Source organism: Aethalodelphis obliquidens, unplaced genomic scaffold (assembly GCF_003676395.1).
Source record: "Aethalodelphis obliquidens isolate GAN/ISIS:26980383/991018 unplaced genomic scaffold, ASM367639v1 scaffold19, whole genome shotgun sequence".
NCBI lineage: Eukaryota > Metazoa > Chordata > Mammalia > Artiodactyla > Delphinidae > Aethalodelphis > Aethalodelphis obliquidens.
Genome location: NW_020837963.1, coordinates 28,874,750 through 28,894,412, shown reverse-complemented (window position 1 = coordinate 28,894,412; position 19,663 = coordinate 28,874,750). Strand labels below are relative to the sequence as shown.

Here is a 19,663-nt window from a genome sequence, read left to right as displayed (position 1 = left end):
TCAGCCTCCAAATGAAATAAGGAAGTTCTATAAATGCTTTATTTCAAAGATTTGATATGAAAACAACAGTTCTATTATTTACCTATGGTCAAAAGATAATGAAATTTTACATTGATTCCTATTAGAGTAAGTATGAAGTTTACCTCTATTACATGCACCCAAATGGACAGTTCTCTGAGAAATGATCAAATACATTATTTAAATTAAAAATAGTTTACGTATCAGATTAACTGAGGTAACTGAAGAATTTCATTTAGACTTTTTTTCTCTGATATACCTTGAACGTGAGGCAGTAGCTTACGGTGGGGATGGTAAGTAGGCGCACACGCTAAACAGTTTATAAACAGGACTGTGGTTAACGACACTTCTTTTAACCTGACTTTTTATTACTAATAACTTAATCTGTGCAGCAAAATTAAAGAACATTACAACAAACACCTGTACAGCTCCCACCAAGAATGAACTGTTATTTCTCTTAAGTTTTTAAAACCACCTCGTACAGGTAAGAAAGACCCTAGATAAACAGGCCACAGTTCACCCGGCCTTGGAACATGGCCGCCATTCTCCAGACACACCAGCAGCTCTCACGTTCCCACACGTCTCTAGTGAACTTGGAATTCAGTCATTCGTTGGGCTAAAGAACCCTCATGAGGCCTCACTCCATGCTGGGTTTTGGTGGGCCTCACGGAGATGCTTTAAACTCTCAGGCCTCAGTGCTTGTCTGCAAACCAGAGAAATTACCACCGGTCCCGCATGGATATGGCGAAGAATAAATAAGCATATAAAGTGCCTGAGACACAAAGGGTGAGGGGAACCTGACGGCCAGGAAGAGGGGCTGCAGGACGGCACCCATGCAGCCGCCCACGAGGACGGCGAGGACGCAGGCGAGGGGCTGGCGGGGGAGCTGAGGGAAAGCGGAGCACGGACGTGCCCGATCCCCAAGATCACGACGCATGTCGTGCCTCTGGGTTCTGGTTTCGTGCTGGACACCTGGCCGCGTGAGAGGGACTGGTCCCCGTGCTGGTGACGAGGTGCAGGGCGGCTGGCGTGTGCCGAGGTCTGGGTGGGAGTGAAAACTGTCAAGAAAAATAATCACAACATTAAAGCGAAACACACTTACATAACGTGAACGATCTCGTACTCATCATACCACAACTACAACTTTTGGAAGAAAATTCACGACAGAGGTGCACAGAATGAACCTTCTATCTCACAACGTGAAACCCACTTGAGGAAGCGAGAGGTGTTTGGGAGGAATAACGCTGTGCGTGTCAGCGATCGTGTGAGCGGACTCGGCGATGCAGGCTACTGCTCATGTGATGCCCGCGAGGCCCCCTCCTGGGACACGCCGTCCGGCCTGCCGAGTGGCTGGGCCCTCCAGCTGGAGCGTGCCACACTCTCACCTTGGACATCTACCCCTGAAAGCCAGCACGCGCACAGTAAACGGCAGCAGCTACTTTCACAGTGATCTTCCCTGACTCTCACAGCAGCGCTGGAAGGAACGGCCGGGCTGTGGGACCGTGTGTGTGCGGCCAGGACCTGGCGGCCGAGCGCAGGGACCGCTCCTGAGCTGCGTACTTCCTGCAGCGGAAGCCGCCAGGGGACACGCCTGGGCTCTGGCTCCAAGAAACGCTAGAGGATCGCTATGTAATTATAGTTCCCCAGTTTAAAAAATAACAGCTAGTAGGGATATCACTGAAATGATGGCAAAAAGTAAGGTAAATGTGCTTTTCCATAAGACACATTCTAGTTGAAAGAACGAACACACGTTACACTTCTTCTCCGCAGTCTGCGCTCTTACCAGAGACCTTCCTCCCACTTGCCGACCCGAGAGCGAGTCGTTTCTTTCTGTTTCTCTCTTCCGTCTGAACGATTACAGGTACACACGGGGGCCAAGGAGGAACAGGAAAAACTTCACAAAGTTTCTGAGATGAAGCTTTTAATCTGATGTTAATATTCACACAGCTCTCCTGGAGGAATTGAAAACAAAAGGTTCTCCCGCCGAAGTGAATGACCTGACAGTTACAAATGTGATTATGGGCCAGTTCTACTCCAGCAGCCAAGGCGTGCCTGCTGCTCTACTGAGTAGGGGAGCTGATTCGCAGTGAAAAACGTGGATGTGGAGGCCTCCCTGTCGACCACCCCTCCTTCCTGGAAACACGTGGAAACGCACCCTGGACACCCCCTTTCTTCTGTGCGTGTGCAAGTGCACACCGACAGCCAGAGTAAAGCAAAACGCACAGGAAATTTCAACTACAAATTTGAGGAACATGGAATGCCAGGGACTGGAGGTCAGGAATGTCATCTTCCTTCCCACCTTCTGCACTTGTTGACGGGAGCACCGCACACACACAAGTGGACAGAGCAGCGTCACGACAGGCCCGGCACCATCATCCCTTCCACAAGGGTCCCCGAGGGCCCCAGCCACTGCCCCGTCACAGCTGGAGCCAATCAGAAACATACCACCTCATCCACGAGCACGTCCGTGTTACGAATAAAAGAAGAGCTCTTAAAATAAACACAACCCCAACGCCATCACACCAGAAATGACCCTAACCTCTCAACATCACATGGCAGGCCGGTCCTGATTCCCAGCTGTCTCGTCTCCTGTGTGTCGGGCTTTTATACTGTGGTTTGAACATGGACCTGGCGAGGTCTCCCAAGCCTGACCCCCAGCTCTGTCCTCAGAAACTCCCCGAGGGCCTCAGTTCCCCACAGTCTGCACTTAGTGGCTTGTTGGCCCTGGGGCTGATTCACGCGTTCCCTCTAGGCCCGGGATTTGCTGTGACGGCGCTGGACAGAGGCTGCAGAGATGGCTCTGGAGCCCACTACGCACGCGGGGTGGACGGAGGGGGGGTTCTCTATCAGGGGCACGACACCTCCCCACCGCCCCCCCGCAGGTGGTCAGTCCCCAGGCCCGTAAATCCGCCCTGGGTTTAAAGTGGCATGCACCTGAATCAGATCCCCAGAGGTCACTGAAGACAAAAATCTGACACTCCCGAATGCTGCAGCCACGCGAGTGACAGGTATTTTCCACAGCCAAAGGCATGTGGTTCCAGTCGCTCCATTCACAGACGACTTCTAGGCGGGGAATCTGGGGCTGTAGAGTGGCTGCTGCTTTAACACCTTGATTAGCTGTACTGCAAGCGCTAAGGCTCCAGCGTCAACTGTGCTGCGTCACCTGGCTCGTTACTTACTACCAGTCAGAGAAATCGCGAGAGTAATTCCACGTACGGACGAAGATCCCCTGGAAACAGGGCAGGCGGAGAGCTACCACAGACACATGCGAGCAGACGCTAACATGCTGAATATATTGTTGCACTTACACATATAGTTTAAAATAATTTAAAAGGTAACTGAAGCCCAGGTTTGAACTATTGCTTTCTCCTTCTGGGTTATGTTTAAAAGCTTTCTGTTTGGGTAGATACGTGACAGTCCTTTATTCAGTTGCTTAATGGAGTTGGGGAGAATGAAATAGAAAACAAATTCAGAATAGCTTCTGAAAACTGAGCAAGTTAAAAAGATGACATTTTAGTGCTTACATTTATGTCTCTGATCCATGTGGAGCTAACTTTTGTACACGGTGTGTGGATATGCAGTTTTCCCAGCACCGTTTGTTAAAAGGACTACTCTTTCCCCATTAAGTATCTTGGCACTCTGCTGAAAACAACTGACTGTAAGTGTTAGATTTTCTCCCAGACTCTCACTTCTGTCCCCTCGGCCCTGATGCCAACCCTCCCAGCAGCACCATGGCGTCTTGATCGCTGTAGCTCTGTAGTACATTCTGAAACGAGGAACTGGTGAGTCCTCCAACTCTGTTCCTTTTCCAAGACTGTTTCAGCTACACTGGGTCCCTTATATTTCCGTATGAATTTTAAGATCACCTTGTCAATTTCTGCAAAGAAGGCAGCTGGGATTTTAATAGGGATTGTGTAGAGTCTGCAGATCAAGTTGGGAAACACTGTTTCCATTTTAACACTATGAAGTACTGATTTTATCTTTTGCTGCTATTGTCAATGGAATTGTTTTTTTAATTCTCTTTTTGGATAGTTTATTGCTAGTGTATAGAAATAAAATTCTTTTCTGTTTGTTGACCTTGTTCTAATAGATTTTTAGGGGATTCCTTAGGATTGTCTACACGAAGACCGTGTCCCACACAAATAGATAGTTCTGCTCTCCTGCACAATATGGATGTCTTTTTCTTCTTCTTGCCTAACTGCCTTGGCTGGGACCTTGAATGTTCACAGCAGTGTCACTCATCATAGACAAGAAAACAGAAACAACTCTCTAATGTCCATCAACTGATAAATGGATAAATAAAATGTGGTGTACCTGTGCAACAGAATGTTACTCTGGAATGAAAAGGAAGCAATTACTGACACAGGCTACAACACGGATGAACCTTGAAAATGTTATGCTGAGTGAAAGAAGCTGGTCAGAAAAGGCCACGTATTGTATGGTTCCATTTCTCTGAAATGTCCAGAGCAGGCAGATCTACTGAGGTAGAAAGGAAATTAGGGGTTACCAGGGCTGGGAGGCGGGGAAGGCGAGGATGGGGAAGTTGGCCGGCGTGGGCTGGGCGGGGGTGTGCGGAGACCAGACACTGGAAACTCAGAAGCTACACCAAACACTAAGGGCGACACAGCCTCACTTCTGTCACTTGAATCCAACGCTGTGTAGTGATGACTGTGGCATCTTCCAAAGTATCTAAGTTGCTAATAAATCATGTTTTCAATGACTTAGAACTGACACATTTGAACAAATGACTAGCACTCCTCATCAAATAAATAATAAAATATTAGTTATTTTGCCACTTGAGTAAATGTACTCACATCCTGTTGGGTTGAAGAAACTGTAATATTTATGCAGACAGTCCTTCATGTGACACATGTAATTACTTAACATATTAAGATGAATCATCAAAATATTTTTAAAATTTCAGTGGTGTTTTTACTCTGCAGCTGACTCTGCAAAGTGCTGAGCGGGAAGGTCAGTGCTAGTCTCGGGCTTTCTGTGCCCTCCTGGCAGCAGGTAAGTATAAGATTCTACTGGTTACTAAAGAGTCAGCAATGCAGAATGATTTTTCAAGTCTTATCTTAAATATTTTCATGATTCCAGCCAGTTGATAGTTTCTACAATTTTTGTCATCTTAATACAACAAAAGTTAAGATGTCCCAAATCTGAAACGTGGAAGAGGGCGGGGACTGAGCGAGGTGGGCAGCGGCCTCACAGTGACCTGATCATCGTGGCAGCTCTGTGGACAGAAAATGTGACAAAAGTTTTGTTTGTGATTCCTGGGGGAAAAAAAAAAAGCTGTAGCTCTTTAACAAAGCAGTTTTTGGGACTACAATGAGCTAAGCAGGCAAAAAGAAAATTCGTTTCCAAAGAAAAAGTCCTGCGGGCACCATTCTCCGGGTGGCGACAGATGTGACTCACAGCCATGCAGAGGAGGCGTCGGAGCAGACACAAAGCTTTCTGGTCAAACCTTCCTGGGCTGTGATCTGGCCTCAGACCAATATTCTGCAGGCCGCAGAGGAGCGGCTGCGGGACAGTGGCCCACCTGCACCGGGCAGGTCTTTCTGCAAAGATTCTGGTCAAGCAAAGCGACAAGCACACACGGTCAATGGCTGTATTGAAACACGGTTGCTTAGACCTTATGGTGCAGGAATGGAAACAAAAGTTCTAAAAAGTGGTGACTAATTTACCAGACTGCAGAATACGCATCCGTTTAAAAATTATTCGACATTCTTTGATGCGGAGTCACATATCCTCTTTGCTGTATGTGAGGCTTTCTCAAAAGACCACGAGCCCTGAACGGCTGGCATCTGTATGTGTGTGCTACCTCGACTGGCCCAACACCCCAAACATCAGACTCCCTCACATCCCGGCACCTGTATCAGCAAACAGCTGCATCAGTGAGACTGTGCACGCCCGTCGTAAGTGAGGCCCCAGTCGTGGCCACTAGGCAGGAGAGGCCACAGTGGTCCTCCGGTCGAAGGACATCAGCACACGCTCCGCTGCGTGTGTGCGCACTGATTGGCACACACGTGCTCTGGTGCCCTTGGAAACCATGGAAACAGCGCTTCCCCAACACGATGATGCCGTCCTATGAAACTCACACGTGATTCCAGTCTAAACAACATGGCGTGTTGGGTAATGGATGCTATAATTAAAATGCGTCCGAAAACCTGTTGTTTCCGTGGGTGTTTCAGGAATGGCTTTGTTCTACACGAAGATAAAAACTAACAAAGGAATTAATGTATTGCTTTAATAGGCTGCACCTGAGTCAAGTTTTAAAATTTATGAATCCTCGGCAGCATTGCTCTCAAACAATGGCACTGTCGGGGTAGCCAGGGCGGAGGCGGAGGTCCTCCCGGCAGGTTCAGCGCAAACGATCTGTCCTCCGGGTTCAGCATCGTTTGCGCACTGAGCACATAACGCCTAGTATTTCTGGTCAGTGTCAACACGCTCTGCATCCTGGCAGTTAACAGATGTCTACTCCTGTCGAATGAATTACTTTATGTTTCACGCACTGGTGGCCGCAGATGTGTCACTATAGCAACATCATTAATTTCAGATCTTACCGAAACGTGCACTCCAATCAAATCTAATTATAGCACATCGCTTTCTTGTCCACGAGAAGGAAACTAGAATGCAATTACTGGGATACTTCATTTTCTATTCTGCTGTGGCAAATAAGAGACACTGTGATGAACGCTTCTCGTCAGAAAGCTTATCGATGAAGCACAAACCCAATTTACAGCCACACGAAGGACCACCTCATAGTTTCGGGAGCCACGGAAGGCTCCTGCCGACAGCTCATTCCTAACCTTCTTGGCTGACGCTTGGGCCACTGAGATGTTTGCAGACTACCTTCCTCCCCTGCCTCTGACACCGACAGGAGGTGCTCCACAGATGGCGTTCACCTTGGGATTACTGAAAAGGGCCTGAAAAAAATTCTAGACCAAAAAATTCAAAAAAACCTCTGCACGGCTTCAACATCAGAACAGATGACTTCTAGCATAAAAAGGTCTTTTAGAAGATGAAATGCAAAATATTTTCTCTAATAAATTTAATATAATTTTTCTGTGATTTAAAAAAAAATCTCAGGAACCAAGATTATTTATTAAGTTAAAACCTTTAGAAGCGATGTTCTTGCCTTTTAAAAGCAGCAGAGTGAAATGTGGGAAAAATGAGACTTTGTCTTTATGACTCTGGGCAAAAACCACTTATCCTTACCCTGAAAGTAACTCCAATTCAACAAAGAAAACTGGAGGAGCTACAGAACAATAAACCCATTATTGTTTAAAATGCAAAATAAAAGTTAGCCTTTTAAGGACAAATAATGTCACAAAACCTTTACTTATTGATATCAAACAGCCAGAGACACAGAGCCTTGAGTTTACTGTGTGTTCTCAGGCATGTGCTTTCTGTTTGTAAATTAAGATGAAATAATAGGTCAATATCACTCTAGGACCATTACAGGCAGATTTAAAATGTCCACAAGAGGACTTCTGGTCCAGACCAGACCTGCTTCCCCCGGATAAGCACGACCACAAGCTCAGGAATGGTGCAGGAGGTGCCCGCAGGAGGCCTCTGGAAGGTGGTAGGAAAGGCAGCTGGTGGGGCCCAGGCCCGAGGATGAGCCCAGGGCTGCATCCGGCATCCCTGCCCCCAACCCTTCCCCTGCTCAGCGTTTCCCCGCGGCGCCCGTCCATGCGGAGGTAAACGCCTGCACTCCGTGTCACTGCTGTGTGTTTTGTAAGGACATGCCACAGTGTGCCGTTGTCCTGGTGGTGACTTTCTCTGTGTCACATCCGACCGTTTGTTCTTGTGGCCAGAACATCGCTGTGAACATCCTGGTACATCTCCTGGTGCAGATGCTTCTTTAGGGAACAGACACTGGGCCGAAATGCCCAAGACCCGCTTTACAAGGCAGTGTGCCACGTGCCGCTCCCACCAACAGTGAGTAGGACCTCCCCATTCGTCCTGTACTTGCAGACACGTCAGATTTTTAATGCAGGAGGAATGACACGTTCATTGCATTAAGGTGTCCTACTCACGAGAACAGGGTGTCCACCCATTGAATTAGGTCTCTGTAAAAGGTCTTTTAAAATTTAAAAACATACATCCGCATGGTTCTTACCCATTTCTTGTTAAAATTTATATCTAATTACTTTATACTTTTTTGTTGCTATTCTAATTGGCATCTCTAGAATTAAGTGTCCCAATTGTTGCTGGTACAGAGAAATGCAGTTTAACTTTGAATACCGAGTTGATATATGTAATTGAACTCTTACAATTCTAGACATTTTCCTGATGGCTCTTCTTGGTGTCTGTGTGAAAAAGCCATTGAATTTGTTTTCTTTGGGAACAGTTCTCCTGGTTGAATTGGACTCTGATCTCATCTTGGTGGCTCCTGGTTTCTGACTGTATGTATCAAGAGGCCAGGCTGCCTGGTGCTGTAGCCAGGGGCTCGGGGCAGTCCTCTCCTGATGATGGGCAGCCTCATGACTCCCTGTATCTCGCTGCAGATCCAAGTTGGCTATGAATTTAGTATCTCCCCAGGACTCTGTTCTGGAGACATTTTCGTACATTTCTGTAGGATCTCTTCACGAGCCATTTTGAGTTTGGGTTTGCTGTGTTCCTGCTTCTCCATCAAACGAATTCCAATTTCTGGATCATCTAATGGCACTTTTGCTTGATTTCTAGTATCGTTAAAGATTTATCCTTTAAAGTTTTTCCCATCTGTGCAGTGAGTTGGGAAGGCATTTTCTCTGTCTACCTTGTTTGTTTGTGTTTTTTTTTTTTTTGCGGTACGCGGGCCTCTCACTGTTGTGGCCTCTCCCGTTGCGGAGCACAGGCTCCGGACACGCAGGCTCAGCGGCCATGGCTCACGGGCCCAGCCGCTCCGCGGCATGTGGGATCTTCCCGGACCGGGGCACGAACCCGTGTCCCCTGCATCGGCAGGCGGACTCTCAACCACTGCGCCACCAGGGAGGCCCTCTGTCTACCTTCTTGACCCTGAGGCCCTCAAGTTGTTATTTCTGAGTTATTTTGATTTATGGAGCATTACCTTGCGGGTCAATTCCTCAATGTCCCACCAAGACAAGTCCTAATGAAAACCAAATACGATCCAACAACTGGATTTTGACTGAACTGCAGTAAACTTACAAATTCCTTATGAAGGCTGGCTGCTATAGAATACTGAATTTTCACATTCGGGACACGGTACACCTCTCCACTAATGCCAGTCTTTTACGTTTCTCTGTCAGGTCTGGTCACTTTCTTCATCCCCAAGTTTATGCCCACATGTTTTACATGCACTTGAGCTATCGTGAATGGGATCTTTCTTCTTCAGTCTATTCTACACATAAGGGAGCTATTTTTACTGCCATTGTTATTTTAATTTGTAAGCTGCCACTTTACTGATTTCTTATTTTTAGCAGTTCATTTCCTTGGTTGATCATTATATCTGTAAAAATGTTTCTTCTTTTGGTTGTGGACCTTCTATTTCCTGTCTCACAGCAGTGGCTGGAGTAATAAATGTTAAATCAAAGCATGGTACAGATTAGTCTTTCTTCTTCCTGACTATAGTGAGGACTCATCTAATATTTTATTAAAAATAAAGTTTTAAATTTTATTCAAGACATATTTTCTTTACCGTTTATATAAATATTCTTTTATTTCTGGTTCGCTAAGAATTACTAGGATTTTACACCATGAATCAACAAATCAAAAAGGGATTTTAACCCTTAGATATGGCTCTTGTTATAGTTCTGGATTCAATTTGTCTTTTACTTAGTATGTTACGGATTGACAAGAATTCTCTGATGAAAGAAAGAAAAAAATGAAATAAGGACAAAGAGAATTTGGAGCATGCAAACTTAGGGCGGGATAAATCGTGTGTGGTGCAGCTCTTCAGGAGCATGTCACTGTTAAAATACCAAATTCACGTATCTTATTGTTATCTTCCTCTCATAGCTCACACCTGTCATTCTGTAATAAACAAGCCCTTGTTGCCCTTAAGAAGCCAACAGAGAAGTGCTAATACGGGTAGCTAAATAAAACAAAGGCACAACTGTAGGCGGCAGGCGCCCACGCGCACGCGCACACGCCATAAACGTGTGTGGGCACAGACACACCAGGACCCCCCGCCACTAGATGCCTCCAGAGGTGAACGCGCGCACAGCGGTACCTGTCTTGTCGGTCAGCAGGTACACCAGGCGCCCCAGCTCCTCCGGGATGGTGCTGGTCCGGACCACTGTGCCGGGAATATTCTCATCTCTCATAATCATCCACCCGTAGGCGGCTTTGCCCATGTCCAGGTTCACACGCAAACTGCCAAAGAAAACCCATCGCAGTCATCAGTGTGATCCAACACCTCACGTCCAGGTTTTCCATATAAATTTATTTACTTAAATGCACTGTCTTTAATTTACGTGGAATAAATGGATCATATTGGATTTCAGACTTTAAGATAAAGGAACATGTTGACATTTGAGTCAACAGGCGTCTTTTCCCACGCCCAGAGCGTGTCAGCAGATGCCGGTGAAGCAGGTGCCCCTACTCGGCCCTCCAGCCCGGTTTGCGACGGCGGCCGGACCTGGGAAAGGTGGACGCAGCGCAGCTCCCCATCCAGGCTCAAAGGGGAGAGCGCCATGTGGAAGGAAGGCGCCGGCCTTCCTGGGAATCAACATCTGAAACGGGTCTGGATATCTGGCCCGTCATTTTACAAAAGCAAAGTAGCGGCCCCAGTGTGATGAGCGCCCTGTGGGAGGGGAACAGGCTCCGCGGGGAGGACCGGGCAGGTGGAAGGCCCTCTGAGCGTGCGAGCCCCTGGGCCAGGCCCTGAGACCAGAGGACCAGAAAGGCTGAGAGTGGGGCGCGGGGCCAGCCCGCCTCACGGAGCCTGGACTTCAGGGTCAGAGCCACGACCCCCGAGCAGGCTGAGCCACGGCCCGAATTACGCCTACGGTGGACCGTCCCGCACCCGCCCGGCATGCACCGTTCTGCTGGGGTGACTGATGTCCACGGCACCAGTACCTGTAAGCTGCCCTCCGACACAACACTGACCGTCTCCTTCCACCAACCAAGAGCCGCTGTGGCCCACCCATGCCAGGTGTACACACTGATGTTATGTAATTTGATGAAATGTGATTATTAACAGAAATCAAGAGATGTTTTTCCACTTCAGTGAAATGGAATGGTTTTGAAAGATTGGATAGTGATGAATTGTTTTAAAAAAATATTTTTAATAAGGTGTGAGTGAGACAAAAAACATGGAACTTAAATCTTCAGGAAAATTCTCACCAGACAGATCTGTAAAATCATTTTCCCTCCGCCGTAAGGAAATCCAAAGTGGAAATTATAAACCATGCACTACAAATACCTCTTTGTATGAGGAAAATGCAGATTTTCAAAACATACTTAAAAAAAGGGCCAGAGCTCTACATGAACAGACCGGGGAATGAACACACATTCCTATGAATTCATGTAAAACGTAACGTAAACACATATGTGTCTGATTTGTCGAAATTCGTTTTTCTCGTTGACCCATTTTTAAGCAGCCCCGTTGTGCAGGACGCGGGCCGGTGGTCCAGGAGGAGGGCCTGCAGGACACCGGCTGAGGCGCTCTGCCCGGGGACTGCTCTGCCCTGTGCAGGGTCCGCTGCCCTCTGGCCTCAGCACCCCTGGGACAAGCCTTCTGCGGAGCCCATGGAGCCAGCCAGACCGCGACCGGCATTCCCCGGCAGCCCGCATCCAGAGTCGTGCTGCACACGCCTGTCCCCCTCGCGTCTCCCCACACACTCCCGTCACCTTAGACGTCTACGTGTTACTCTCTGACCCAACTTTTCCCCGTGATTCTTTCTCCAAAACCCAAATTCCACATACACAAACTCCCCACGTCTGAAACCTGTTCCCTGGACACCCTCGCAATACCGCCATCTCCCACGGGGGCAGACGTTCTGTGGACAGTCCATCGGGGTCCCATGTGGGGCTCCAGACTGCTCACCCCTTTTCTGCTTCCAACCAGCAAGGGCGTGAATAAAAGCCCTCTTTCCTTTGATGCCTCTACCACACACCATCATCTTCGTGGATAACCACGAAGTTATTCTAAACACGAGTTCAGAATATTTAGGATATTAGAGAACTGTGAAACAAAACAGAAGAGCTTGACAACCGCAAACATTAGTGAGGATGTGGGGAAACAAGTATTTTAATGAACTGCAAGTAGAAGTGTAACAGTGGAGCCACTTAGAGAGGACCTGGCAGCACGCAGTGAAATGAAGACCGGCCGGAGTGTTCCCGGCCGCACCTCTTCCAGCCATCGGCCCACCGGGAGAAGCCCCGACGTGCGCCCAGCAGCACGTACCAGGATGCCGTCCGTGCGGCACTGATCATGAAAGCATCCAAGCCGCCCAGCAACAGTACAGTTAAAATTGGGGCAACAGCAAACCGAGGTACAAATACACTTAATACAATCATATTTATGAATGTTTCAAAAATACACAAAACTTTATAATGTTCACGGGTCCCACCATATGCACCAAGGCCATAAAAACATGAACAGAAAGGACCCACCCCAATTTCGGGAGAAAAATCACCTCTGGGGAAGGCAGGAGCAGAGAGAGGGAAGGTCCATGACTTTATGACATCTACCTTCTTAAAAAGAAAAAGGATCTGAACAAAGACTGAACATGTTAAATCTATGGCAAACACAAGGGCATTTGTCACTAGACTCTGGACCTTTTACTTACCTTAGAAATTTCATAAGTTACAATTGTATAGTAAGATTGCAACTTAAAACAAATGGTGGTCCATCCTACCTTGGACAGTTTTGTTGCAATCCTGCCTGAAAGCACAGGACTAGAATAGAGACCTTCCAAGCCTGGAATTCTAAAGAGCTCCCTGTAAGGACACGCGCTAAGAACGTACCACTGCGGGGAGGGCTGCTTGCTAGCTGTTCCCAGAGCAGCTCTCTCTATATACCAGGTGTGTCAAAAATGTTCAGCTGTGTCTAATTTTTTTTACACAGAATATTTTTATTCACAAGATTTTTATTTCATTTGATTAAAAGAATGCACAGGCATGAAATGCAAACTATAAGTGTGGCAAAAAGAGTGAAATCTGGCGACGAAAACCAGGAAATCCAAGACATCCAGGGGGTGCTCGTAGGCAGGCAGACACCCAGGGACGTGGAACAATACTGCACTGAAACGACAGGGGCTGGCATGGGGAAATGTGCCACGGCTCAAGCTAACGCTGAGATACCCCCAGGAAGAAGCCAGCACAGAAGCAGCCCATGAACCAGGAAGGGCTCCCAGGGTTTCGGCGAAAAGTAAGAACCACCAACAATGAGAGGCCCCTTAGCAACGGTGAAAACAGGGCCTAGATTTAGAGGTAAGAAAATTTCATTTGTTCAAGAGGCTAGAATTTGGAGAGCCAGTAAAGAAAATATCCAATCACAGTAAAGGAACCAAACACCTGGCGCAGGGGTGCGGGTGCCACTGTCCCTCAAGGCAGGACGCTGGGCGTGGGTGGCGGCCACTTTTACGGCAGGTAGGACACGAAAACGTGGGTGGGTGAGCGGCAGCCCTTCTGCACGCCTCCGAGGCAGGCTGGTGAAGCCCTTTAGTCAGCAAGGAGTCACTCAGCCCCAGACTATCACCAGGTAGAACAAGGACAGAGGAATTATACCTTTGTACATCACCAGCCGGGCCTCGTTCGTCCTCATTAACAATCAGACCTCAGACCACTCAGATAGGCTTCAAGTTCTACCGGGAAGTCTGCACCTGACTTAATTCTACCAGGAAAGCAGCAGACAAGATGGACCAACTCCATGTGGTGAAGCTGCTTGTGTCCAACCCTGCGACCTGCCTATTAATAAACACACACTTGGAAGGCGATCTCCAGGAGTCAGTCAGCGAAGAAAGCCTGCAGGCGAGTCAGAGAAATTCAAATAAAAGAATCACAGTTCATTTGTCCATAACCTTCACATCTTACAGATTGTAAGACCTGTACTCGTCAGAAAGAAAATCTCTAACTGACAGCGACACACACCTTGTAAAGCAGCCCCTCGCTAGCTCTCGGCTCTTCCGAACCCTGCTAGGAGGGTGAGGACACGGCCTGCGCAAGGTGACCTGCGGGGAGAGCACCGCAGTCCCTGGGCCTCCCCTGCCCCAGGGGCGCTGGTCCAGGACGTGCCATCGCCTGCACACAGCACCTGGCTTGTGTGAGCCCCAGGGGTCTCCCATCAGCTGTAGGGAGGCACCCGGAGGGGTGGCCAGCCAGGAGGAAAGGCTGGCAAAGTACTGGGGAGCGTCCTGCCAACAGGCACTAAGTAGCGGCCGCCCAGGAAGAGTTCAGGGTGCTAGGAAGGTTGGAAGAAGAAAAAGAAGGATTTTACAGGATTTCTCTGGTGGCGCAGTGGTTTAGAATCCGCCTGCCAATGCAGGGGACATGAGTTCGAACCCTGGTCTGGGAAGATCCCACGTGTCGCAAAACAACTAAGCCCATGCGCCACAACTACTGAGCCTGTGCTCTAGAGCCCGCGAGCCACAACTACTGAGCCCATGAGCCACAACTACTGAAGCCCACAGGCCTAGAGCCTGTGCTCTGCAACAAGAGAAGCCACGGCAATGAGAAGCCTGTGCACCGCAACGAAGAGTAGCCCCCGCTCGCTACAACTAGAGAAAGCCCATGTGCAGCAACGAAGACCTAATGCAGCCAAAAATTAAATAAATAAATAAAAAATAAAATAAATAAATTTAAGGAAAAAACAGAAGGATTTTACAGGGACTTATCTGTGATTTGGGTGTGGTCATAAGACAGAGTCTCCAGGAGTCAGGGAATAAAGTGAGAGTCAGAGTCACTTGGTAACACGCAGGCCAGATGGCCAACGAACGAGCAGGAGCCTGGTGGGCACAGAGCAGGGGCAAGGCCTGGGCGGGGCATGTGACCCCTGTGAAGACGGCCCAGCTGGCTCCTTGGAGTCGGGAAGACAGGGCTCTTCTCTGTGTGCTGTGGTCTCCTTGCAGCTTTTGGTCGAATTACTTTTGAAGACATCAGCCTGCCTCAGGGATCTCAAGGCAAGTGGGTTCCTATCTGCAGCCGGACGGGCCTTTCCCAAGAGCCTGCAGTCTGCACTGGGCATGGGGCTGAGCGGGAGCCAAAGGAGCATCTCTCAGGTTCCTCCAGGTCGTGCTCCTGAGATCCGGGCCAGAGAGGGTTTACTAATACAACCACTGCTGTACAGAACTGTAAGAATATAATACTTCATGAAATACTACATCACAAATCAATACCACTGGAATAGTTTAGGTTGACTACAAACCTAAATCCCCTCAAGGAATGTACAAAGCAGTAGTTACTAGTGAAAAAGGGAATGGAGATAACCTTCACGTTCAGAAAAATAAAGCAGAACTACTGCAGAACGCAAGTTCATGGTTTACAAGTGAAAAACTATTAAAAGGAAAAATACCTTCAACTAGGACAATAATACCATACAGGTAGGAGGTAGAGCTTAAGTTTACTCTGATTCACACGGTACATCTTGATCAAATGTTAGTACAGGGATTCCCTGGTGGTGCAGTGGTTGAGAGTCCGCCTGACGATGCAGGGGACGCGGGTTCGTGCCCCGGTCCGGGAAGATCCCACATGCCGCGGAGCGGCTGGGCCCATGAGCCATGGCCGCTGAGCCTGTGCGTCCGGAGCCTGTGCTCCGCCACGGGACAGGCCACAACAGTGAGAGGCCCGCGTACCGCCAAAAAAAAAAAAAAAAAAGTTAGTACAATAATTTGCTTTTTAAAAAATTTCTAGCTCAAACTTCAAACACCAAGTTGACAGAGTAATTATCATCACCATATTTAACTTACTTTTTAGTAATGTTCTAATTTAATGGAATTTAAAAACCCAGACCTCTATTCGACTAGTACTTTATAGTTACATGATTTGTGAACAAAAAAATATATGTTAAGCCTACTATTTTGAGTATTACAGTAACAGATTATAAGGTAATAGATACCATATATATATTTAAGCTAAATTATGTTGCTAATTTACAACTGTGAAATTATCTAGAGACCTACTCCAAATAAGTGGAAAAGTCATTGCCATTTTAGATGGTCAGCTGAACCAGAGGCAGTTGTGACCTCTACTGTTATAAAGTAAGAAAAATGAAATAAAGCATCTTCATGGGCCAGGGTGCTCAGGGGAGCCACCGAGAGGAACGTGTGTGAACCCGCGTTACACTACAGAGAAAGCACAAGGTTAACTTTAGACATAAGATCATCCTAATGGTGGCATTTCCTTTTCCAAACAGTCTCATCTTACAGCCGCAAAAGTGTCTGAGGAGGCAACCTGGACCCTGAATACGTGAGGTGTACTTTGCTAAAACATGCAGTGCGACCCCACTGGCGCCCCATGAGGCCTGCTACATTTCAACTTAATTTGTTACAATTAAACCTGCAGCATTTATCAGAACCAGGTGAAACAGCCCCAGCTCACACCAGGCTCCGCAGGGAGTGAATCTACCTGAAATAATTCACACGCATTCCTCTGAAGTGAGACGTATGTTTGGATCCTAATCTGAGCAAAACAAAAGTCATTTAAATGACAAGTTTTATCTAAAGTAATCAAAACCTTTTCCTGTAAATTGTCATTTAAAGGAAAAAGCACAGATGCTATTTTATCTGAATTTCCCCCCCCCCCAAATTTTTCATTCTGTGATTCTTTAAAATTTTCATGACACCACCGATGGCAAGGGATGGTTCCAAAATGTTTTCACTAGGTGAATTCACCCACGGCCATGCACTGGGAAGGTAATATCCTGTTACTGGTTTGAACCTTTCTCGCGGGCTTCAGACTGCATATTCTATTGCCTACAGGGTATCTGACCTTAGATTTACCACAAATACCTTTAAATGAATATATGCACGATGGAGGCTAGTTTTCCCACTTCCTCCCCGTCCTGTGCCAAACAAAATAAGAGCAAATTTATTCTTGCTCAAGGAGGAGACGCTTCTCCCACCAGTGAATGGTGTGATCTACCCGTCACCCAAGCCAGAAACTGGAAGTGACTCTAGGTTCCTTTTTCCAGATAGTCCACTCCTGTCACATCAACCCCCTAAAGTCCCCTGAAGCTGCCGCACTGGGGGGAAGCACGGCTTAATGGAATTTTACAGGAATGATGTTACATATGACTTGTATGGATTCCTAATTCCCAAATGTACTAGTTCCATGATCTGGGCTGATGACAGACTTGACCCTTCGGAGCCTTGGTAACAGCACCTGGAAAACGCCATGTGTCAGCAATAGCGCATCAAAGCGGGTGGCTGAGAGTCATGCTGGTGGAGCAGATGATCACTGGCCCTGAACAGCCAGAGAAGGTTTCACAGAAAAGGCAGAGCTGAAATGGAAAGCATGGGAGTGGGCAGCACGTGGGTGCCACCTAGGAAGGCAGGGGGTCAGCCAGGCTCCGGGGCTCAGAAGACATGGACGTTCCGCCACTGGCGGATCGGATATTCCCCCCAATAGGCTAACTGCCCCTGTGATTTGTATCCACTGCAACACACAAGAGGATAAACAAAATGTAGTCTTGGGTCCCAAGGAACAGAAAATCTAGTTAAGTATGGAAGGTAGTTGAAATCGGTAGAAGCAAAATTCTAAACCACATCATCAAGTTCTGGAGTGGGCGTGGGTGGACTGGGGATTCAAAATAAAGTAGTGTTTCAAAAAATAAATTGAGCCTCAGTGTTCAAGGTGGACGGAACCAAAGAAAGCCTGGAGGCCAGAAGGCAAGTAAGGAGGTGGCACAGGCCGTGGGCTTGGTAAGCACGGGTCCTGCAGTTCTGAGACCGCGTCTCCCACGTCAGGAGGACGGGCACAAACCCAGAAAGTTCTTCAGGGAGAATCAGTCCATCTTCTCAGGTCCCACAACAACCAAATACTGATCAGAGGGTCAAATCTTGGGGTGAATGGAGACAGAGGAATTCAGGATTCTCCCAGCATTCACAGTGGTTTCAGGCCGCATGCGGGGCGGGGGGGCGGGGGTGGCTTGCAGGGCTGTATGTGCACGCGTGCATGTAAAACATCTGTGTAGCAACAGTACAAATACACACAGCAGAAGCGAGGCCAAATAGTCTGTGTCAATTACGTGAAAGGGTAAATATTCCTATTAAAAATAGCACGTCTCTCAGTTTCTAAACAAATAAATCAATATACTAATTACAAGCAATTTAACAGATACACCTTAAAATGTCTCCAAAAGTCAAAGGATGAAGGAATAGCAAAAGGAAACAGGGCAAACACGCCAGATCCAGCAGAATCTTAGTAACGAAGCTGATGGAGGGAAAGGCGGGGGCAGAAAGTCAGGAGCCTCCCCGGCTGCAGAAGCTCAGCTCAGCTCGGCTCTTGTCCCGAAGGGAACACTGCCCACGGCGAACCCACGCAGCGGGGCCCCGGGGCTGGCAGGAGGTGGCCCCGCGCTCTCAGAGCCTGCCATGCCCGGCCAGTGGGTACGGCCACCCCCGTGCTGGGCCTGGACAGTCCACACTGCATGCAGGCAAGCAGTGGCACCGGGAGGCTGGTGCCCCTCTCGGGAGTTTTCCTCAACGGGTTGGAGAGAAGTACTCGCTTTTCACGAGTGTAATTAAGCAAGCAGAACGTGAGCCCGAGGCCTCCAACGCCATCTGTGTAGCCAGGTGAGGAGGGCGCTGGCCAGAGGGAAGCAGAGTCCACAGGCGCAGCAAGAGCCCATGGGCACGTCGGGCTCCCTGTTCCAGCCACACCCAGACAGCAGCGGCCGTCCTTCCCCAGGGGCTGTTCGGCACGTCGGTTATCCCCCTTTGCCTTACACTCACATCATCTAAAAACTGCATCAGCAGCTCTTTCATGAAGAAACACCATAGTCTAGTTAAAAGGCAAATGAGGTAGTAAATGTATTTGATAAGACGAAAGAGGTACTCAGCATTCTATTAAAAGCCGACACCAATTGATACAAGAAGCTGAAATGTAAGAAGAGCCAGAAGGACAAAGGCACCAAGAGCAGAGTCACGCGCCTGGCGCGCTGCTTTATACACAGCTTCGCCCCATGGAGAGACAGGTGAGAACGCTTGAGGTGCAGAGGCTGGGAGACCTGCCCGCGGCCAGGGCTGTCATGGCATCAACGCAAGAAAGCAGACTCACACCCCCTGATTCAAGAGCCTGCAGTCTGCCTCTAAGACAGATACTCACTCTCCTAGATCAAGGGTGCTTTTTAATGACTTCTAACTTTGAAATAGTTTAGATTCACAAGAAGTGGCAAACAGGACAGAGTCCCGTGTGCTCTTCACTTGCTTCCCCTGAAGGTAACATGTTGCACGACCACTGCATGTTACCCAAACACAGACCTGATGCGACAATACGGTTAACTCAAATGCAGACTTGATCCAAGCTCTGCCAGCTTTACACGCACTCTCTGCTCTGTGTCCCACGGAGAGATTCCCATCACCACCCTGTCCACCCGTCTCCCCCAGGACACAGACGTTTCCATCATAGCAAGGATCCTCCTACCCCTACCCCTCGAGTCACACCTGTCCCAGCCCTACCCATGGCAACCAGTGATGTATTCTCCACCATCACACTGTGTAACTTCAAGAATGTTATGTCCAAGTTATCATAT

General features: G+C 48.1%; 1 protein-coding gene across 15 annotated transcripts in view; it reads right to left on the bottom strand.

Annotated features, from left to right (window-relative positions):
- The window catches only part of ATP9B (ATPase phospholipid transporting 9B), a 216,946-nt gene that overhangs the window by 48,690 nt on the left and 148,593 nt on the right, over positions 1-19,663 (bottom strand). For all 15 annotated transcript variants that reach the window (XR_003435307.1, XR_003435308.1, XM_027118809.1 and 12 more), the window contains one exon: positions 10,199-10,341. Coding sequence is in view for 13 of the 15 variants with exons in the window: in XM_027118809.1 (XP_026974610.1) it covers positions 10,199-10,341 (143 nt within the window). In the remaining 2 variants the exon portion in view is untranslated. The remainder of the gene's footprint in view (positions 1-10,198; positions 10,342-19,663) is intronic.